This window comes from Tribolium castaneum, chromosome 8 (assembly GCF_031307605.1).
Source record: "Tribolium castaneum strain GA2 chromosome 8, icTriCast1.1, whole genome shotgun sequence".
NCBI classification, from domain to species: domain Eukaryota; kingdom Metazoa; phylum Arthropoda; class Insecta; order Coleoptera; family Tenebrionidae; genus Tribolium; species Tribolium castaneum.
Genome location: NC_087401.1, coordinates 364,463 through 380,247, shown reverse-complemented (window position 1 = coordinate 380,247; position 15,785 = coordinate 364,463). Strand labels below are relative to the sequence as shown.

Sequence of the window (15,785 nt, the reverse complement as noted above, 5' to 3'; positions counted from 1 at the left end):
CTAGGACAGTACGACTACGAAATCGAGTTGGTAAAAGGAAAGGATAATGTAGTTGCCGACATCCTGTCACGATATCCGTCCGACGGTGAAGCCAGTTATGAATATCCACGTGTACAACCAATAGTTGCAATGTTTGAAGTCAACAACACACCTGAAATTCTCCAACTGATGTCCGATCTCAAACAACACCAATCAGATGATCCTGTTTTGAGTCAAATAATTGCCAACAAACAATCCGGTGCAGCTGCTCCAGATGCGAGAACTCAACGGGTTTGGTCCCAATATAATTTCACAAATAATGTGTTAGTTCACAGATCTCAAAATTCAAACGACGTTTGCCTGGCCATACCTGAGAGTTTGGTAATTAAGCTCGTGGATTACCATAACCAACTCCTGGGCCATTTCGGGGCAACCAAAGTGTACAATTCCATGAAGCGCGAGTACTACTGGCCGAACATGTACCGTACAATTAAGAAACGTCTACGAAGTTGTGACCTTTGTCAGAAAACAAAAAGTTCCAACCATCCACATCAGGGTCCATTAACGCCAATCCTTTACGACCACATTGGAGACCTAGTTTGCGTCGATTTCTATGGGCCTTTGCCAACAGGACGATTGGGGGCGTCCTATGTATTTGTGGTCATTGACGTCTTCAGCAAGTTTCTCAAAATTTACCCACTGAGAAAAGCCACCGCCAAAATCGCTGCCAAACGTCTCATAGAGGTTTTCTCTGGGTACATCAAACCCAAATGTGTGTTAAGCGACCACGGGACACAATTTATTTCGAACACTTGGCAAAATAGTTTGAGAGCTGCCGACATTCAACCAACGCTCTCGTCGATTCGTCACCCAGAATCGAACCCTAGCGAGCGCGTAATGCGGGAGCTGGGGAGAATTTTCCGAGCGTATTGTAGAGAAAACCACGCCAGTTGGGTCAACCATTTGAGCAACATCGAAGATTGTTTGAACTACGTGCCACACATCAGTACCGGATTTTCTCCATATGAAATCCTGTACGGCAGAACACCACCAAACCCACTAGATACAGTCACATCGGGTTTACTGCCTGTACGTCCGCCACTCACGAGAGAAGAAATTCATGAAAAGGCTCGCGAAAACTTGAGACATCACGCGAACTTACGGCAGAAAAACCAAAAGGGTGAAGTTACCGTACTGAAAATTGAAGATTGGGTCCTACTGAAGAACAAAGTAACTTCCGATACCAGAACCCACCAATTCGCCAAGTTCATGCCTTTGTACAGTGGTCCGTACAAAATAATCGCCAAGCCTCATCCAAACACATACCAAATCGCCGACCCAGTGACGAACGAAATTAAAGGTGTATACAACATGACAAATTTGAAATTCTACCACCGACGAGACAACTAAAATAAAACCGCAAGAAGCTTCATGAGGGCCAATCTCGAGGCGTATCTACCAATTCGAGCGTTTCTGACATTATGTGCGCATCCACCATCTGGTGATTCCACCATTCCGACCACCAACAAGAGGTTTGCTGTCTTTGCGGTGTCTTACGCTGCATCTACGAAGCAACGCAAGACAGGGGGCGAATGTGATGATCGCGGTATTTAAAATTTTATTTTATTAACCAGCACAAAATATTCGGAGTCAGTTTAAACGTTTAGTTCTTTGGTAATATTAATTCAACTTCAATTCAAAAGTTTTCAACAAATTTTAATTTAACTTATTTATTCCTTTGTTAGCATTAAAATGTTTAGAAAATTATCGTTCCCACGAAACTTTCCAAGAACTGTTAAAATCGTTATAAATCGCCAAATTGGGTGGTCGAAAGGCCATGTGTTTTAACAAGTGGATATGCAAAGATATGGGGGTTGGCGACGGCCTGGCTCTGCACCACAGTCGCCCAGCTAATCCAATGATTTTCTCACAAAAGCATAATTAATTTACTTTTGTTTAAAATAGTCAAAATTTATTGATAAACCTAAAATTAAATCCAATATTTTGTTTAGAAATTAACTAGTCACGTTTCAAAAAGAAAGGAATTTATGAGCCAATTTAAGACACGTTGATGATCAGTAAACAACTCGAGAAAGAATCAAAATTTCATCTTATTCAAAATTCCCGTAACGTTTCGTACCAAAAGTTGAGTCTTTATGCAGTGTACTTCAGTCATCGAATAAAATTGAATAATTCATCTTATTCGGCGTAATTGTTAACTAATTGTTGCAAAACTTCAAGAACGAATTGGTCGATTGAAATTCATGTCTGTTAACTAGATTAGCATAGCCAAAACGACGCTGGTCAAGTGCCGCTTGAATAGGGGGTGTTGACAAATTCGTTACAGAACAGAGCTTTTAAAAGAATATCAAATTACAAGCACACATGTGCATTCCTTATAAGAAATTGCAGCGTAATTAACGATTTCTTTGTTAAATCAAAATCAGATCACGAAACCGGTAGTTTAGAAAAACACGCGTAATTTTTCTGAACATTTTGATGTAAAATTTAACCCTAATATTTAAGGCGCAGCCGTCGAAATTCGGATGTATAAATCATTCTATTTAATGAAATTATTGTAAGCAAAAAAATTGCATGACACGATTGCTGCCCGTTACTAACATAATCCTAAGAGGAAAGTAGACAGGAAAATCCCTAAGGAAATTGGAGAAAAACGCGGAAATGTTAAAATAGTACCGGTGTAGTACTGGGGGCGACATCTAACAAGGGGTAGTACGACCAAAATTACAGTTTCCTCACGGGGTTCTTCCCTATATTTTCTGTGTTATTTAAACAAACAAAATTTGTTGTTACACAAAATTCACATCATTGTGTTCCAAAAACAACTTCAGACCTGACAACAACCAATTTTGGAGTTTAATTTCTCTTTCAGGATATTTGGGGAAATTCCATAGCGTTCTTGTATTGTATTCAGTTCAGATCGACGATTACCAAATTTAATGTTTAATTATAATGAAATTGTTAATCGGAAAACACCCCAGCTGTTAATTAAAAATAATATTTAGAAAGTTAAAAACAAGGTTTGATCAAATGCCAAGACATCATAAGAGTCAAATTTGCAAAATTTCGCATATGTGGAAACTACTTAACAAGGGTAGTGGGGTAAGCGAGTTACGCAAGATGAGCCCTTGACTTTGGGAGACATTGGATTTTTGACGGTCTTTCGAGGTAGTCGATTGTCGTGTTGTCCTTTAAATTTTTTAGAAATTTAAAAACATCTTCGTTTGCCTTTAGTACTAAGTGCATTTAATAGTAATTTTAAATTAAATTAATTTAAATTCTTAAATTAAGTGATAGCGTTAGTGATTAGTGAGTAAGTTAAAAACGAGATAAGTTTAGTGTTCGTTCGATTAGGTAGTGCTGCGAACTACAACACCTGGGAAGCAGCTAACATCCTGCGTTAGGAGGATTAAAAATTTCTAGGTAAGTCCTCAAAAGGGTTAATTAGTATTATTCAATTAATTTTATAATATTATTTTGAGTTTCTTCAAAGTCATTTCGTAATAGTGATCATTGTCATTCATCTCATAAAATTCTAGTGACCACAAATTATTTGTTCTCCCAAAATTTAGGCGATAAACGCGTTATCAAAATTTCGTGCTTCACACATAAATTATTCAAATTTATGAAAAATGGTATTTTACTTAAAACCACCTTGCAACAACTAATTCTAGTTCCCTTTTGAATATCACTTATTTAAGTTACAATATTAAAAGTTAGTCATCACGTCGTTACAACAAATTTGAGTGAAACGGCATCCAACAAATATTAAACAACAACCAAAAACTAAAATCAAAACTCACGATGCTTTTCAAACTGTTGTATACAAATAGTTGCAATTTCATATGCCAAAACCTTACGAAGTAGAATGTTGTTGCTAGTTAAAGATAGGGTTAGAGTAGAACGATTTCTCTGTCGTGACGTGTTAGGCGATAAAGCAAAAGAATGTTTCTCTTTTGCGTCCAGATCAGAAATTACAGGCTCGTGAGTTGGCCATCTTCATGGGAAGAGTCGTAGTCCCCGGGGACGCTCTTTCCCAACTTTAACAAGGTCTAAGACGCGGTGGCAGGTCGTAGTTTCCGCCCGTTGTACTTAGAATGGACGTTGTAATTCCCGTCCCAACGGCAAGTACTTCCACGTACTTGCAGGCTACTACGGACGATCGAGCAGACATAATCATCCGTGATTATCTGTAATAAACTGATATCGCGACATGGCAAAGTTCTGCACAAGTCTTTGTCAAAGCTCGTGGACGGAAAACTTTAGAGAGAAATTACTTCTACATTTATTCAGATTGATTGGTAAAAGCTTGTGTGTCCGGGTTTTGTTCGGAATTTGTCCTAGGTGTTGATCACCTAACTTTTACCGGAGACGGTACTTCGGCACTAGGGCGTAAAAGGCGATGCACGTATCAAACATTCCGCGAGCATGTTATAATCCGACTCTGGTACAAGTAGTTTAGAAACGCGCTGTCAGTTGCCTGGATCATATAAGTTCGAACAATATCGTCTGAAACATAGGTTAAATTTGCTGAATATTACTGAATTAAATTAATTCAGGTTAATATCAAAGAGTTATCAAGAAAAACTTTTCGTATCACTCAACGACTACAAAACTATTTTAAATTTAATACAAAACGAATTGTGGTTACGATTCTGATAAAATTTGACGACTTTATAACACATACACCCATAAACAATTGGCCAAATTTGATCAAACTTTCATAACCATTGATTATTGTAATCCATCCAACGGAATATTCATTCTTCTTGTAATAAATAACTTTGGAGGAAACTTGTGGTTTAAATTTCTTCTCCCATGCGTTTTGACACTACTTTGAATCCGGACTTGCGTTACGGATAAATCCTGAACCCTTTCTGATAAGAATTAAGATCAAATTGCGATATCACTATAAGAGTGACTTCGTACATCAAACCAACACAACGTAGGTAAGTGAAATAATCATGTAGCGAATCAATTAACTAGACGAGCCAAATCATTTCGAAAAAAAAACAAAAGTAAAATTCAAGAGTAATTAAATAAATAAATTAAATAAGTTATAAATCATTTAAACATCGATCAACCATCATCAATCACGGTCTCACTACAACACTAAAAACTTTTATGCATTATTTTATATTCCTGTTTGTTATCTACATTTAGATAAATTTTGATTCGATATGGCCAAAGCAAATGGAAAAAATGTGAGAAAGCTTTCATCTAGAAAAGGTAGAAAAGGATATGTGGAAAACTTACGGAATATTAAGAAAGTAAGTAATCTTTTACATTTATTGCTTGATTTATTGTTATATTGTACCATGTAATCATTTCAATTTATAATTAGAGTAGGCTTTATCAGTTTTTAACATAGATGAAAACGCTGATTGTGTTAATTAATAATGCTGAAGGATCAAATAAAAATGTTTAGAACGATAATATTCAATTAGAACAAATTTTTTCCCTCAGTTAGCACTGGTTTATCATTCACAAAGCCAATAAAATGTTTACTCTAATTATAAATTCAAATGATCGCATGGTACATGTTTTTTTTTCTTAAAATTTAAGCTTTTTTGGAAAACAATCGTTATTATGATTATAACAATCGTTTCTATGGATTAATTCTATTAATAATTAATTTAATTTTTTATTGAAAAATTTTCTGCGAACGGTTTATCCCGCATTGATGCTGATGACTTACGGGAAGAAATTATATCTTGTCAGTCATTATTAAAAAAATGTAATAACGATGTCGTGAAAATATGCCCTAATACAGAGTGGTCCACGAGTAATAATGAACCTGAAAAATTTTTTGAAGCAACCAACATTACATTTCATAGATAACGTGGATATATTACTTGGTTTATTACATTAAACATAGTGACCACACAACACTTCAACATTAATTTAAAAAGTCAAACTTAGTATCACACCTTGCTGAGTTTGTAATTGAATTTAGTGAAACTTTTGTACTAAAATGTTTAGCAATTGTTCTCATTTATGGAGACTATTTGAAAAATGCTTCGTAGGCTGCACATTTATACACGTATAATACCCAAATAAACGGATACAGTTTTCAAACACGTCCAAAATAAACTGCGGGAAAAATGGCCTCCAATTAAAAGAAATAAAAGAAGAGTAGCAACATCAGCTGAAAATGAAGCTACAGTTGTTGAATGAGTAGAACTCGGGGTTAAGTTCATACTGATTTTATTATAAAAATAATTCGAATATATACAAAATTTACTTACAAACTAAAACAGTGAATATAAAACAATGTTCCTTCTAATAGTAATTTGTCCATTTAAATTTTAAAAATATTATTGTTATTGTTTAGTTGTCGCTGGTCAAGTGACCCACTTAAGTCATTTTGCTGACATTCGCTGATGCCGCGGAAATGCTCGCATGGGTTACTTAACCGTTGCGACAACTTTCATGGAAAATTCTTGCCCGAATTTAGAATTTTCCCAAAAATTCTGTTTAACCCCATCGTTAAACAGTTGTTGCAGTTATTGATGAAAATAGATGGATAGGAAAGAGTTCTGTGTATCCTTGGCTCTCTAGGACTCCCGATATGACGCCTTCTGATTATTTCGTGTGGGGAGTGATTAAGAAAAGGTTTTATAGTTAGGTTTGCCATAATTCGTGTGAAGTGATACGGGACATTTCAAGAAACACAGGGAGTGGTGTACAAAATTGTTTTTATTGCTATATGCAAGTGAATATTTTAATTCCACAGAAAAAAATAAAATAATATAAAATTTACACACAGAAGAAAACGAACAAAGATATTTTTTTCTTCAACTCTCAAAATTTACGGTTTTTCGCCTGTGTAAGAAAGTTTTGACAACTGTTTAGCATTTCTCAATACGAAACGTGAGATTATTTTTAATAAAGGACTAGGCACACTTATTATGGAAATTTAAGGACCATTCGAATTGAGTGATTTTTACATCAATCGATGCGTCTCAAAAAGTTGAACAAATCATGTCATTGCGCCAAACGTGTAGCTTAATTAGGAATGCCGAAAATTGCAATCAAAGTGAAGATTTGTCCCATAAGAAAAGCATTGGGTGGCTTTTCAGTGCGTACAAAGCGTATATCATGGAGATTTACAACACTGCGGTATTACTACAATTACTTGATTGAGGGTCAGGTATAGGGAACAGACACTTTTATGGAAATAGGGATTTAAGCTGACAGAGGTCAGGTCAGGTCAGATCAGGTCAGGTCTCCAATAATAGGAATAATTTAAATTCAATCGCGATTTCTGGCGTTCCTAATCAAGTTAACGTTTGGCGCAATGATATGATTTGATCAGCTTTTTGAGACGCATCGATTGATATAAAAATTAGCCAATTTGAGTGGTCCTTACATTCCCATAAGAAGTGTACCTAGTCCTTAAAGCAATTTTAAGCCTTGTTTTCATGATGCATTTTTATTTATTAATAATTTTCTCTATTAGTCTATTACCTGCATACAAAATTGTGTTTGTGTTTCGTTAAAATACTTTTCCTTGCTAGCACACTGAAATACGGGACAAAAACGGGACCTAATAGAATACGGGAGGGAATTCCTAAATACGGTGACAGTCCTGTATATACGGGACGTATGGCAACCCTAACTGCCAAGGCACCCATACTGCTAACTACAGAGGATGCCCTACTTATCCAAAACTTCAAAAGACCAGCCCACAACCTTCTCCAAAAATCAACTCGTGGAACAGCTCCACGCAATCGACCTCTCCTGCCACCCTCAGTAATAACTTCCCTCCTCTCAAACCTAAACTCCCTACACAACCAACCCAATCCTCACCAATTGCACCTGGAATAAAAACAGAAATTACCTCCGCTCTTTGCGACCTAATTTTGCAATTCAACACAAATGCCGCTGACGTAACGGAAGTTAACAAATTTATCGCTAAAGTACAACAAATTATCAAATTAATTAATGCCAATAATTAATTACAAATCCACACCGGGATACGTAAAGATTGCCGCTTGGAACGACAACGGTCTTCAAAATAAAATCAATGAACTACGAGAATTTATTTCCACAACATCGACGTAGCCCTAATAAATGAAACTCACGCTCGCCCTTCGGAAACCTTTAAAATCGACAACTACAAATAGTACCGCACTGATCGTCTCACCGACAGAGGAGGACGCACAGCCATATACATCAAATCCTCTATTGACCATCACGAAATACCTAATCCCGATACACTTAATATAGAAACAACTGGAATTCTTGTCAAAACTAAACTTGGACCAATTCAAATAATCTCGGCATACAAACCTCCAAATAAACCTATTACTTCCGATAACCTAGACAAACTATTACAAAACAACAAAACAATAATAGCTGGCGACCTAAACTGCAAACACTCAGAATGGAACTCCAAGCACCCCAATCAGAACGGACACAAACTCTTTCAATACATCTCAAACAAAAACAACGCAATTATATTAGGCCCTTCCAAACCAACATACTTTGGAAGTAGCCACCCCCTGATGTTCTTGACATTGCGATACTTAACAACTTCACCAGCACAGCTGATATCTACTCTCTTAACGACCTATCATCAGATTACAATCCAATAATTATTGAAATTGGCAATCCTATCATACTCCCCCCTCCAATATCTCGAATAACCAACTGGAGCCAATTCTCCTCTCTACTTGAAAATAAAATAAGAATCAGACAAATTCACTCTACTGAAGACATAAACAACGAGATAACAGACCTAACGAATTGCATCACTTCCACCATAGAAGAATGCAGATATCATTCTGGAAACCAACCCCAAAAAAACTTCGGGTCCAGATAAAATCTCTAACAAAGCCCTAAAACTTATAGCGAAGAAAGCAATTGTTAAATTAGTCACTATAATCAACGGCATCCTGAGACTCAGGTACTTTCCCACTCAATGGAAACACGCTTCGGTTATACTTATCCCTAAACCTGGAAAAGACCCAACCTACCCGCAAAATTACAGACCTATCAGTCTACTCTCAAACATCAGCAAAGTAGCAGAAAAAGTTATTTTCTTGAGAATACTAAAGGATCTCGCTACAACCAATTCAATACCACCAGAACAGTTCGGATTTCGAGCAGCCCATGAGACAAACCTGCAACTACTTCGTGTCACAGAACTGATCACCCGCAACTTCAATACCAGACAACACACAGGCTTAATCCTCTTCTATGACAAAAAAGCCTTTGACAATGTCTGGCACACAGGACTCGTAATAAAAATGTGCAAATCAAAAATCAATTTGAAAATCGTCCAACTCATCCAATCTTTTCTGCACAACCGCTCCTTCCAAGTGTGCTTTGAGAACCACCTATCATCTGTTCGACAAATCACTGCAGGCGTCCCTCAAGGGTCAGTCCTCTCGCCAACACTATACAACATCTACACACACGACGTACCAAAACACCCTAAAACAGATTTAGCTCTCTATGCCGATGATACAGCCATTATAGCCACATCCAGATCACCTCAGCTAATAACACAACGTCTCCAGGAACACACCGATTCCCTCATCAACTACTACGCCAAAATCAACCTCAATAAAACGCAAGCTATCTTATTTACAAAACGCAGGGCTTCACAACACCAAAACATTCTCATAAATAACCAAGCGATAGAATGGATAAAACAAATCAAATATATGGGACTAACACTCGATACCAGTCTCACTTATAAAACTCACCTGATAAACGCTGCCAATAAGACTAAAAGCGCCTTGAAAAGTCTAAACTCCCTTCTCTGTCGAAAAACCCACCTCAACCTCGCAAACAAACGCCTCCTATACCTTTCAACATTAAGACCTATTCTAAGTTACGCTTCCCCTTGCTGGGGCTCAGCAGCCTCCTCCAACCTCTCCCATATCCTCACAGTTCAAAACAAAATCATCCGCCAGATCAGCAATGCTCCCTGGTTTATCAGAAACAAAAACCTCGAAAAGGACCTGAAAATACCAAATCTCAAGGATTTCATTAAAAAACTTAACCAAGACTTTGCAAACAGAACCGGTACTTCAAACAACCCTTCACTAACCTACACCATAGATTATGATACCAAAACATCATTCAAATACACGAGACCACTGCAGTCATGCATGCAGTAAACAATACAGTTAACTAGTAGCTGACAATCCACAACGCCAACGATGAAATCAAGACATAATCATTTCAAGACGAAGAGATCAAAGGGAAAACTCCCCAATCTCGCATGGTAATCCAAGTTGTTGTTGCACCATGATTAGATGATGACTAGTGCACCATGATCTTCTGAACATGCGGAAAGTGTTTTTGGGCCAGTGTTTTTAAAAACAACTTTTTAATGTAAAGAGTGTTAAATAATCATCCCCCGTGCAAAGAAACATTACAACCCCATTGTACAAGTGTACAGCAGTGACTTCCGCGTATAAGTGACAGAGACACTTTAAAAATGACTGAAGACGAGGAAAATCGTCTTGTCATCAAACTCGACACGTTCACTCCGGATCAACTCAGAAACTTCATCGTCAAAGAATCATTAGTCCTCGAACAAAAACAATCCGACGAACTAAACCCAGATTCAGAAATGGACGATGTAAACGAAGCTCATTTTTTCAACAATTACACCGACTCAACCCAACAACCAACATTAAACGACAGAATTCACTCAGGTAAATAAGAACAAATCCACCAAGCGCAAAAACTCAAGTCAACCTGAACCTTATCTAACCACGTCAAATAAATACCAAATACTGGACACTATTGAGAACGCACAAGCCAGGGAAAATACCACCCAATCGCCGTCTCCCCAGAATCGCACTGTCCCAGTTCGTCGTAATAGACTTTCTAGTAGCCATTCTAATGCAAGTCAAATTAACCCTAAACCTCTTAAAATCCCCCCAATTGTCCTAAAACAAAAGGACAAATGGTCTAAGGTTAGTGCAAAAATCAAAGAACTTCGTATTAACTACAATAAAGCCACTTCCTCCTCTAAAGGAATTAAAATCATGACCACAAATCACACACTATAGATTGGAAACTTAAATGAGATGACCTTGAATACAATTTAGCTGTGATTCAAACCAGTTGTAATTTCAGCAAACGTGCGTTGGAAGGCGCTAATTGTGACCAACTGAACGTAACCGATAACTACAATTTCTGTTAGTTCGGTTGAACTATGTTGCAGCCGCAAGGTTTAAGGGTGGTTAGGGTCTTTTTTGGTCTTTTTCGTTGTGACTCCTGAAGAGGCAACACGTGCGTTTCGAGGTTAGCTTAGCTTTTCCACGTTTTTCTAAATTTAAATTTTCGTAAAGTAAGAGTGAATTAATTAGATTCATTTGGTTCCATTAGTATTTTTTATTTTAATTAGTTTATATATTCTAAAATTTTAGTTAGGTGATTAGTTGTAATTTTAAACTCTTTGTTTTGAATTCCAGAAACACGTGGTATTGGAATTTTGCTTGCTTTTCTAAACTTTAATTTTTAATTTCTTATTTTTAATTTTAATTATTGTATTTTATTCTATTTAATACGGTTAAGGTTAGGTTAGGTTAGGTATTCCGGTTACTTCGTGTTTTTAGATAAAATTAAGTCATATTATAAGTAAATTCGCGCATTTACGTGTATAAAATAATTCGTGGTCGCGCTTTTGTTGCTACTGCAGTAATTGATGGAGCCTTCTTCCTCAAAAGTGTATAAAATTAAGTGCTGTGTACCAGGTTGTAATGATACAACCAGTAAGCGACATCGTTTTCCTAAAGACGTCGATTTGTGCAATTCTTGGGTACAAAATATTGGTTGTCCGAAAGTATCCACTTTATCAACAGCAGAGCTTTACAACAAGTTTGTGTGTGATATACATTTTGAAGAGTATTACCGGGTACCTGGTACGAAGAGGGGGCTACGGAAGGACGCCATTCCAAGCCTGCAATTCTCTAGTGAGTTGCAAATCTAATTAATGAGCTTTATTTATCCTGGGTTAATTTTGGCCATTATTTTAACATTAGTTTTGTTAATTGCAACTATGCTTGAGCATGCCTGTTACGATTATCAATTAACCCCGAAAATACAATGTTTGTCATGATTAGAGCTAAGAAAATATTAGCTGTTTCAAAACTATAAAAACGCCAACGTCGCATTTTCTCTCATAATTAGGGCTAGGCAAGATAATCGATTAATCGCCTAAATATCGATTAATCGATTAATCTCTAATCGATTACAATTTTGAAAATTATCGATTATCGATTAATGGATCGATTAATCAATTAATCAAGCGATTAATCGATTAATCAGGCGATTAATCGATTAATCAAATAATCGATTAATCGTAATCACTTTTATTTTAAACACATACTTGTAGGTAGCTATATGGTATCTACCTATATCGCATATTTTGTTTTTGTTGCCAGATTGAATCAGAGGTGTCTAAAAGTAGGTAAACATTTTAAAATAATTGTGTTTTTTTAACAATCACGACGTTGAATAATCGATTAATAAAGCTAAACTGATTAATCGATTAATCGTTTAGCTGATTAATCGATTAATCAATTAATCGATTAGCCGATTAATCGATAAATCGGAATAATCGATTATTTTTAGTACTCTATTAATCGATTACTCAAAATCGTAATCGCCCAGCCCTACTCATAATTAGCTGTTATCAGAGATGTTATAAATTATTCATGCACTTCAGAAAAATAATAGCTAATGTAATTTATATTTTCAATGAGAGATCTAGTCATTGATAACTATTTTACAATTTTATCAGTCTTATTTAAAAAAATCATTCGGTAAAATGCGACGTTGGCGTTTTTATAGTTTTGAAACAGCTAGTACCTAACATAATACATAACACATGGGATAGGTAGTGCTTGTGTTACTTTAATAATGCAGATATTACATTAATAGATACGGTGTAGCTAATTGTATGCATAAAGGTATGCATAGAGGTGGAGGTGATCTTGTCAGCTGTTATGGTAGAGCCTTTGCCTGGGACTTCAAAAGATCTAGATTCTACACAAGTTGTTCTGCAGGGTGTTGAATCTCTCTCGACAAGAAATATTGAATTTTCAACTTCAGAAACGTCAGATGCGCCTACGCCGATTATAGGTAAAAATTGTTACAATAGCGTCTGAGGTGGTTGGTACGGTCTGTGACCAAGGTGGAGCCAATCAAGCCGCATTAAATCAACTAATTTCTAAAACCAAGGAGAGTAATCGCGAGGAAGAAAGACCGGAAAGTCGATTTTTTGGGTTTGAGATTAATGGGGCTGATATCATCCCCCTTTTTGATGTACCACACCTTTTTAAGGGGATACGGAATAATTTGATGAAAAAAGATTTAACTTTTACACAAAACGGAGAGTGTAAAACTGCTAAATGGAAGCACATTGAGCAGTTATACGCAATAGATAATTGCGAAGAGACAAGATTAGGTCCAAAATTGGCGGACGGGCACATCTTCGAAAAAAAGATGAACAAAATGAAAGTGTCTACGATGGCCCAAGTATTTAGCCATACTGTGGGTAGCTTAATAAAGCGATTATCAAAGTGGGGTATGTTTGTGAAAACATGTGTTATAATGATAATTAATTTATACTTTAATTACAGATACGAAAACGGCGTATAATGTAGATGCTGAAGGAGTGCATACCGGGGATTTTATTCTTTTTATAGACGAATTGTTTGACAGCCTTAATAGCAACAATGCGCATGCCCCTTCAAACAAACCGCTGAAGAGCGGCTTCAGGAGGAATTCCCCTCACGAGGAATTTTGGAGAAATGCCATAAAAGTTTTGGAAACTGTCCGCTGGTACAACCTCGAAAAAGGAATTAATGTTAAAATTCCTTCAATAATTAATTTAATTAAAACATTGAAAGGTTTTATAGAAATCAAACGAAGGTTGACTGCTCGAGTTTCATACGTGCTTTCTCGAGAAATAAACCAGGACTGTCTGGAGAACTTTTTTGCGTCCTTAAGAGGACATGGACGCTTTAATAAGTCCCCGGACGTTGCTCATTTTGTTTCAAGTTTTAAAGCGCTCTTGGTGAACAATTTTTTCTCCAGACATTCACCAAGAGCGAACTGCGAGGAGGATTTTTCGACGGGGGTGTTGGGCACATTAAGATGTTTCCTGACAGGAGAAGAAATTGCCGGCATATCCAGTCTAGAAAATGAAGATTTAGCAATACCATCGGCTGAAGGTAATACTCAGCTTCACCAGCAAAAAAGCCGCGTGGCTAAAGCTACAATAGCATACGTAGCTGGATATGTCGCCAAAAAAATTTTACAAAACTATGGCCAATGTGAAGAATGTGTCAAGATGCTGACACATTCTGATGGTGATGTTCCGATGGCAGTAATTGAAGCCAGACAGTACCGCCTGTCAACTCTCACAAAGCCTGGAAGCTATTTGTATTTCGTCACATCAGAATGTGTCAGTAGATTGTTATTTTATATTCCGAGAATATGCTATAAACAGTTCATTTCTGTCCTTTTACGGGAACTTATAAATAGTGAACTTGACTTTAATGTTTTAAATTGTAACATACATCCTACTTTGGGCAATAGTGTTGTCGAATTTCAAATTAGAGTTATGTTATTTTATTGGGCGAAACAAATAAATTTGATTTTAAAAGGGAACAGAAACGAATTTTTAAAAAATAAAACTTTACGTGCGACGGACCCTATCAAAGTTCATGCCCACAATATGTACCTTAAAAGAAAAAAACAGAATATTTAACTTATTGTTTTATCATGTAAGTTTTATTGATTTAACAATACATACATATTCAGAAGTGTCATTTTTTTTCCACAATTTCTAACCTTGCAGGTGCAGTGCAAAAGGCTTTTTGAAGTTAATGGAATGAATATTTTTAAAGCAATTGCTACAAAACATTTGTTTTAATATATTCATTCTGTTTTCTTCTACTAGCCTTTTCACTTGCATTTAAAGTTTTTAGACAATGAATAAAGTTTATTTATTTAAGTATTCGAGCCCTTCACCCTATAGTACTGCAAACAAACGTTGTAGGGCGCTGACATTCAGTTTCGTTCAAATACATTACAGTTAGCCATCTATAGTGTGTGATTTGTGATCATGACTAACACTATTGACGATTTCCGTGCTCTCACAAGATATCTGGACACGAAGCAGTATGAATACCATACTTTTTCTCTACCCAGCGATCTTAACCTCAAAATAGTAATAAGGGGTGTAGACGAAAATATCCCCAACGAAGAAAAGTATGAATACCATACTTTTTCTCTACCCAGCGATCTTAACCTCAAAATAGTAATAAGGGGTGTAGACGAAAATTTCCCCAACGAAGAAATCGAACAGGACCACATCGAACAAAAATTTGACCCCATAAAAATTACACGAATGATACGTCATGACAAAACAAGATGCCCCTTGTTTTAGTTGAACTCCCGAAAAGCCAGTCACCAATTTATAATATCACACAATGCTGCGGTCTCTCGATAAGAATAGAACCACTTCGCAAAAACAACCTGATATCACAATGTTATAACTGCCAGAAATACGGGCACACTCAACGCAACTGTCATGCCAAACCAAAATGTGTTAAGTGCGGACTCAACCACGCTTCCTATGAATGCACAAAGCCTCGTTGTACCGACGCTACATGTGCTAACTGTAGGGTTGTCATAATTCGTGTGAAGTGATACACGGGACATTTCAAGAAACACAGGGAGTGGTGTACAAAATTGTTTTTATTGCTTCCCTAGTGGCACCAAATATTTGTAAAATATGGATAAAA

The 15,785-nt window shown here is 36.6% G+C and overlaps 2 protein-coding genes across 2 annotated transcripts; both read left to right on the top strand.

Moving 5' to 3' along the window:
- The first annotated feature begins 1,410 nt into the window (after nucleotides 1–1,410).
- On the top strand, nucleotides 1,411–10,133 carry LOC103314246 (RNA-directed DNA polymerase from mobile element jockey). Its single transcript, XM_064358486.1, has 2 exons — nucleotides 1,411–1,585; nucleotides 8,824–10,133. The coding sequence occupies exons 1-2, from the start codon at nucleotides 1,411–1,413 to the stop codon at nucleotides 10,131–10,133; spliced, it is 1,485 nt and encodes a 494-aa protein (XP_064214556.1).
- Nucleotides 10,134–12,747: 2,614 nt separating this feature from the next.
- On the top strand, nucleotides 12,748–14,775 carry LOC103314243 (transposable element P transposase). The gene is made up of 2 exons (XM_015984552.2): nucleotides 12,748–13,558; nucleotides 13,614–14,775. The coding sequence occupies exons 1-2, from the start codon at nucleotides 13,333–13,335 to the stop codon at nucleotides 14,744–14,746; spliced, it is 1,359 nt and encodes a 452-aa protein (XP_015840038.1). The 5' UTR covers nucleotides 12,748–13,332; the 3' UTR covers nucleotides 14,747–14,775.
- The last annotated feature ends 1,010 nt before the right edge of the window (nucleotides 14,776–15,785 follow it).

What these genes read in the sequence shown, in the direction of transcription:
- LOC103314243 (XM_015984552.2), top strand. Translation starts at nt 13,333, where the DNA reads ATGAAAAAAGATTTAACTTTTACACAAAACGGAGAGTGTAAAACTGCT. An exon ending in AAAGCGATTATCAAAGTGGG is followed by an intron (nt 13,559 to 13,613) that starts GTATGTTTGTGA and finishes CTTTAATTACAG; the next exon opens with ATACGAAAACGGCGTATAAT.
- LOC103314246 (XM_064358486.1), top strand. Translation starts at nt 1,411, where the DNA reads ATGAGGGCCAATCTCGAGGCGTATCTACCAATTCGAGCGTTTCTGACA. An exon ending in GGGCGAATGTGATGATCGCG is followed by an intron (nt 1,586 to 8,823) that starts GTATTTAAAATT and finishes CTTCGGGTCCAG; the next exon opens with ATAAAATCTCTAACAAAGCC.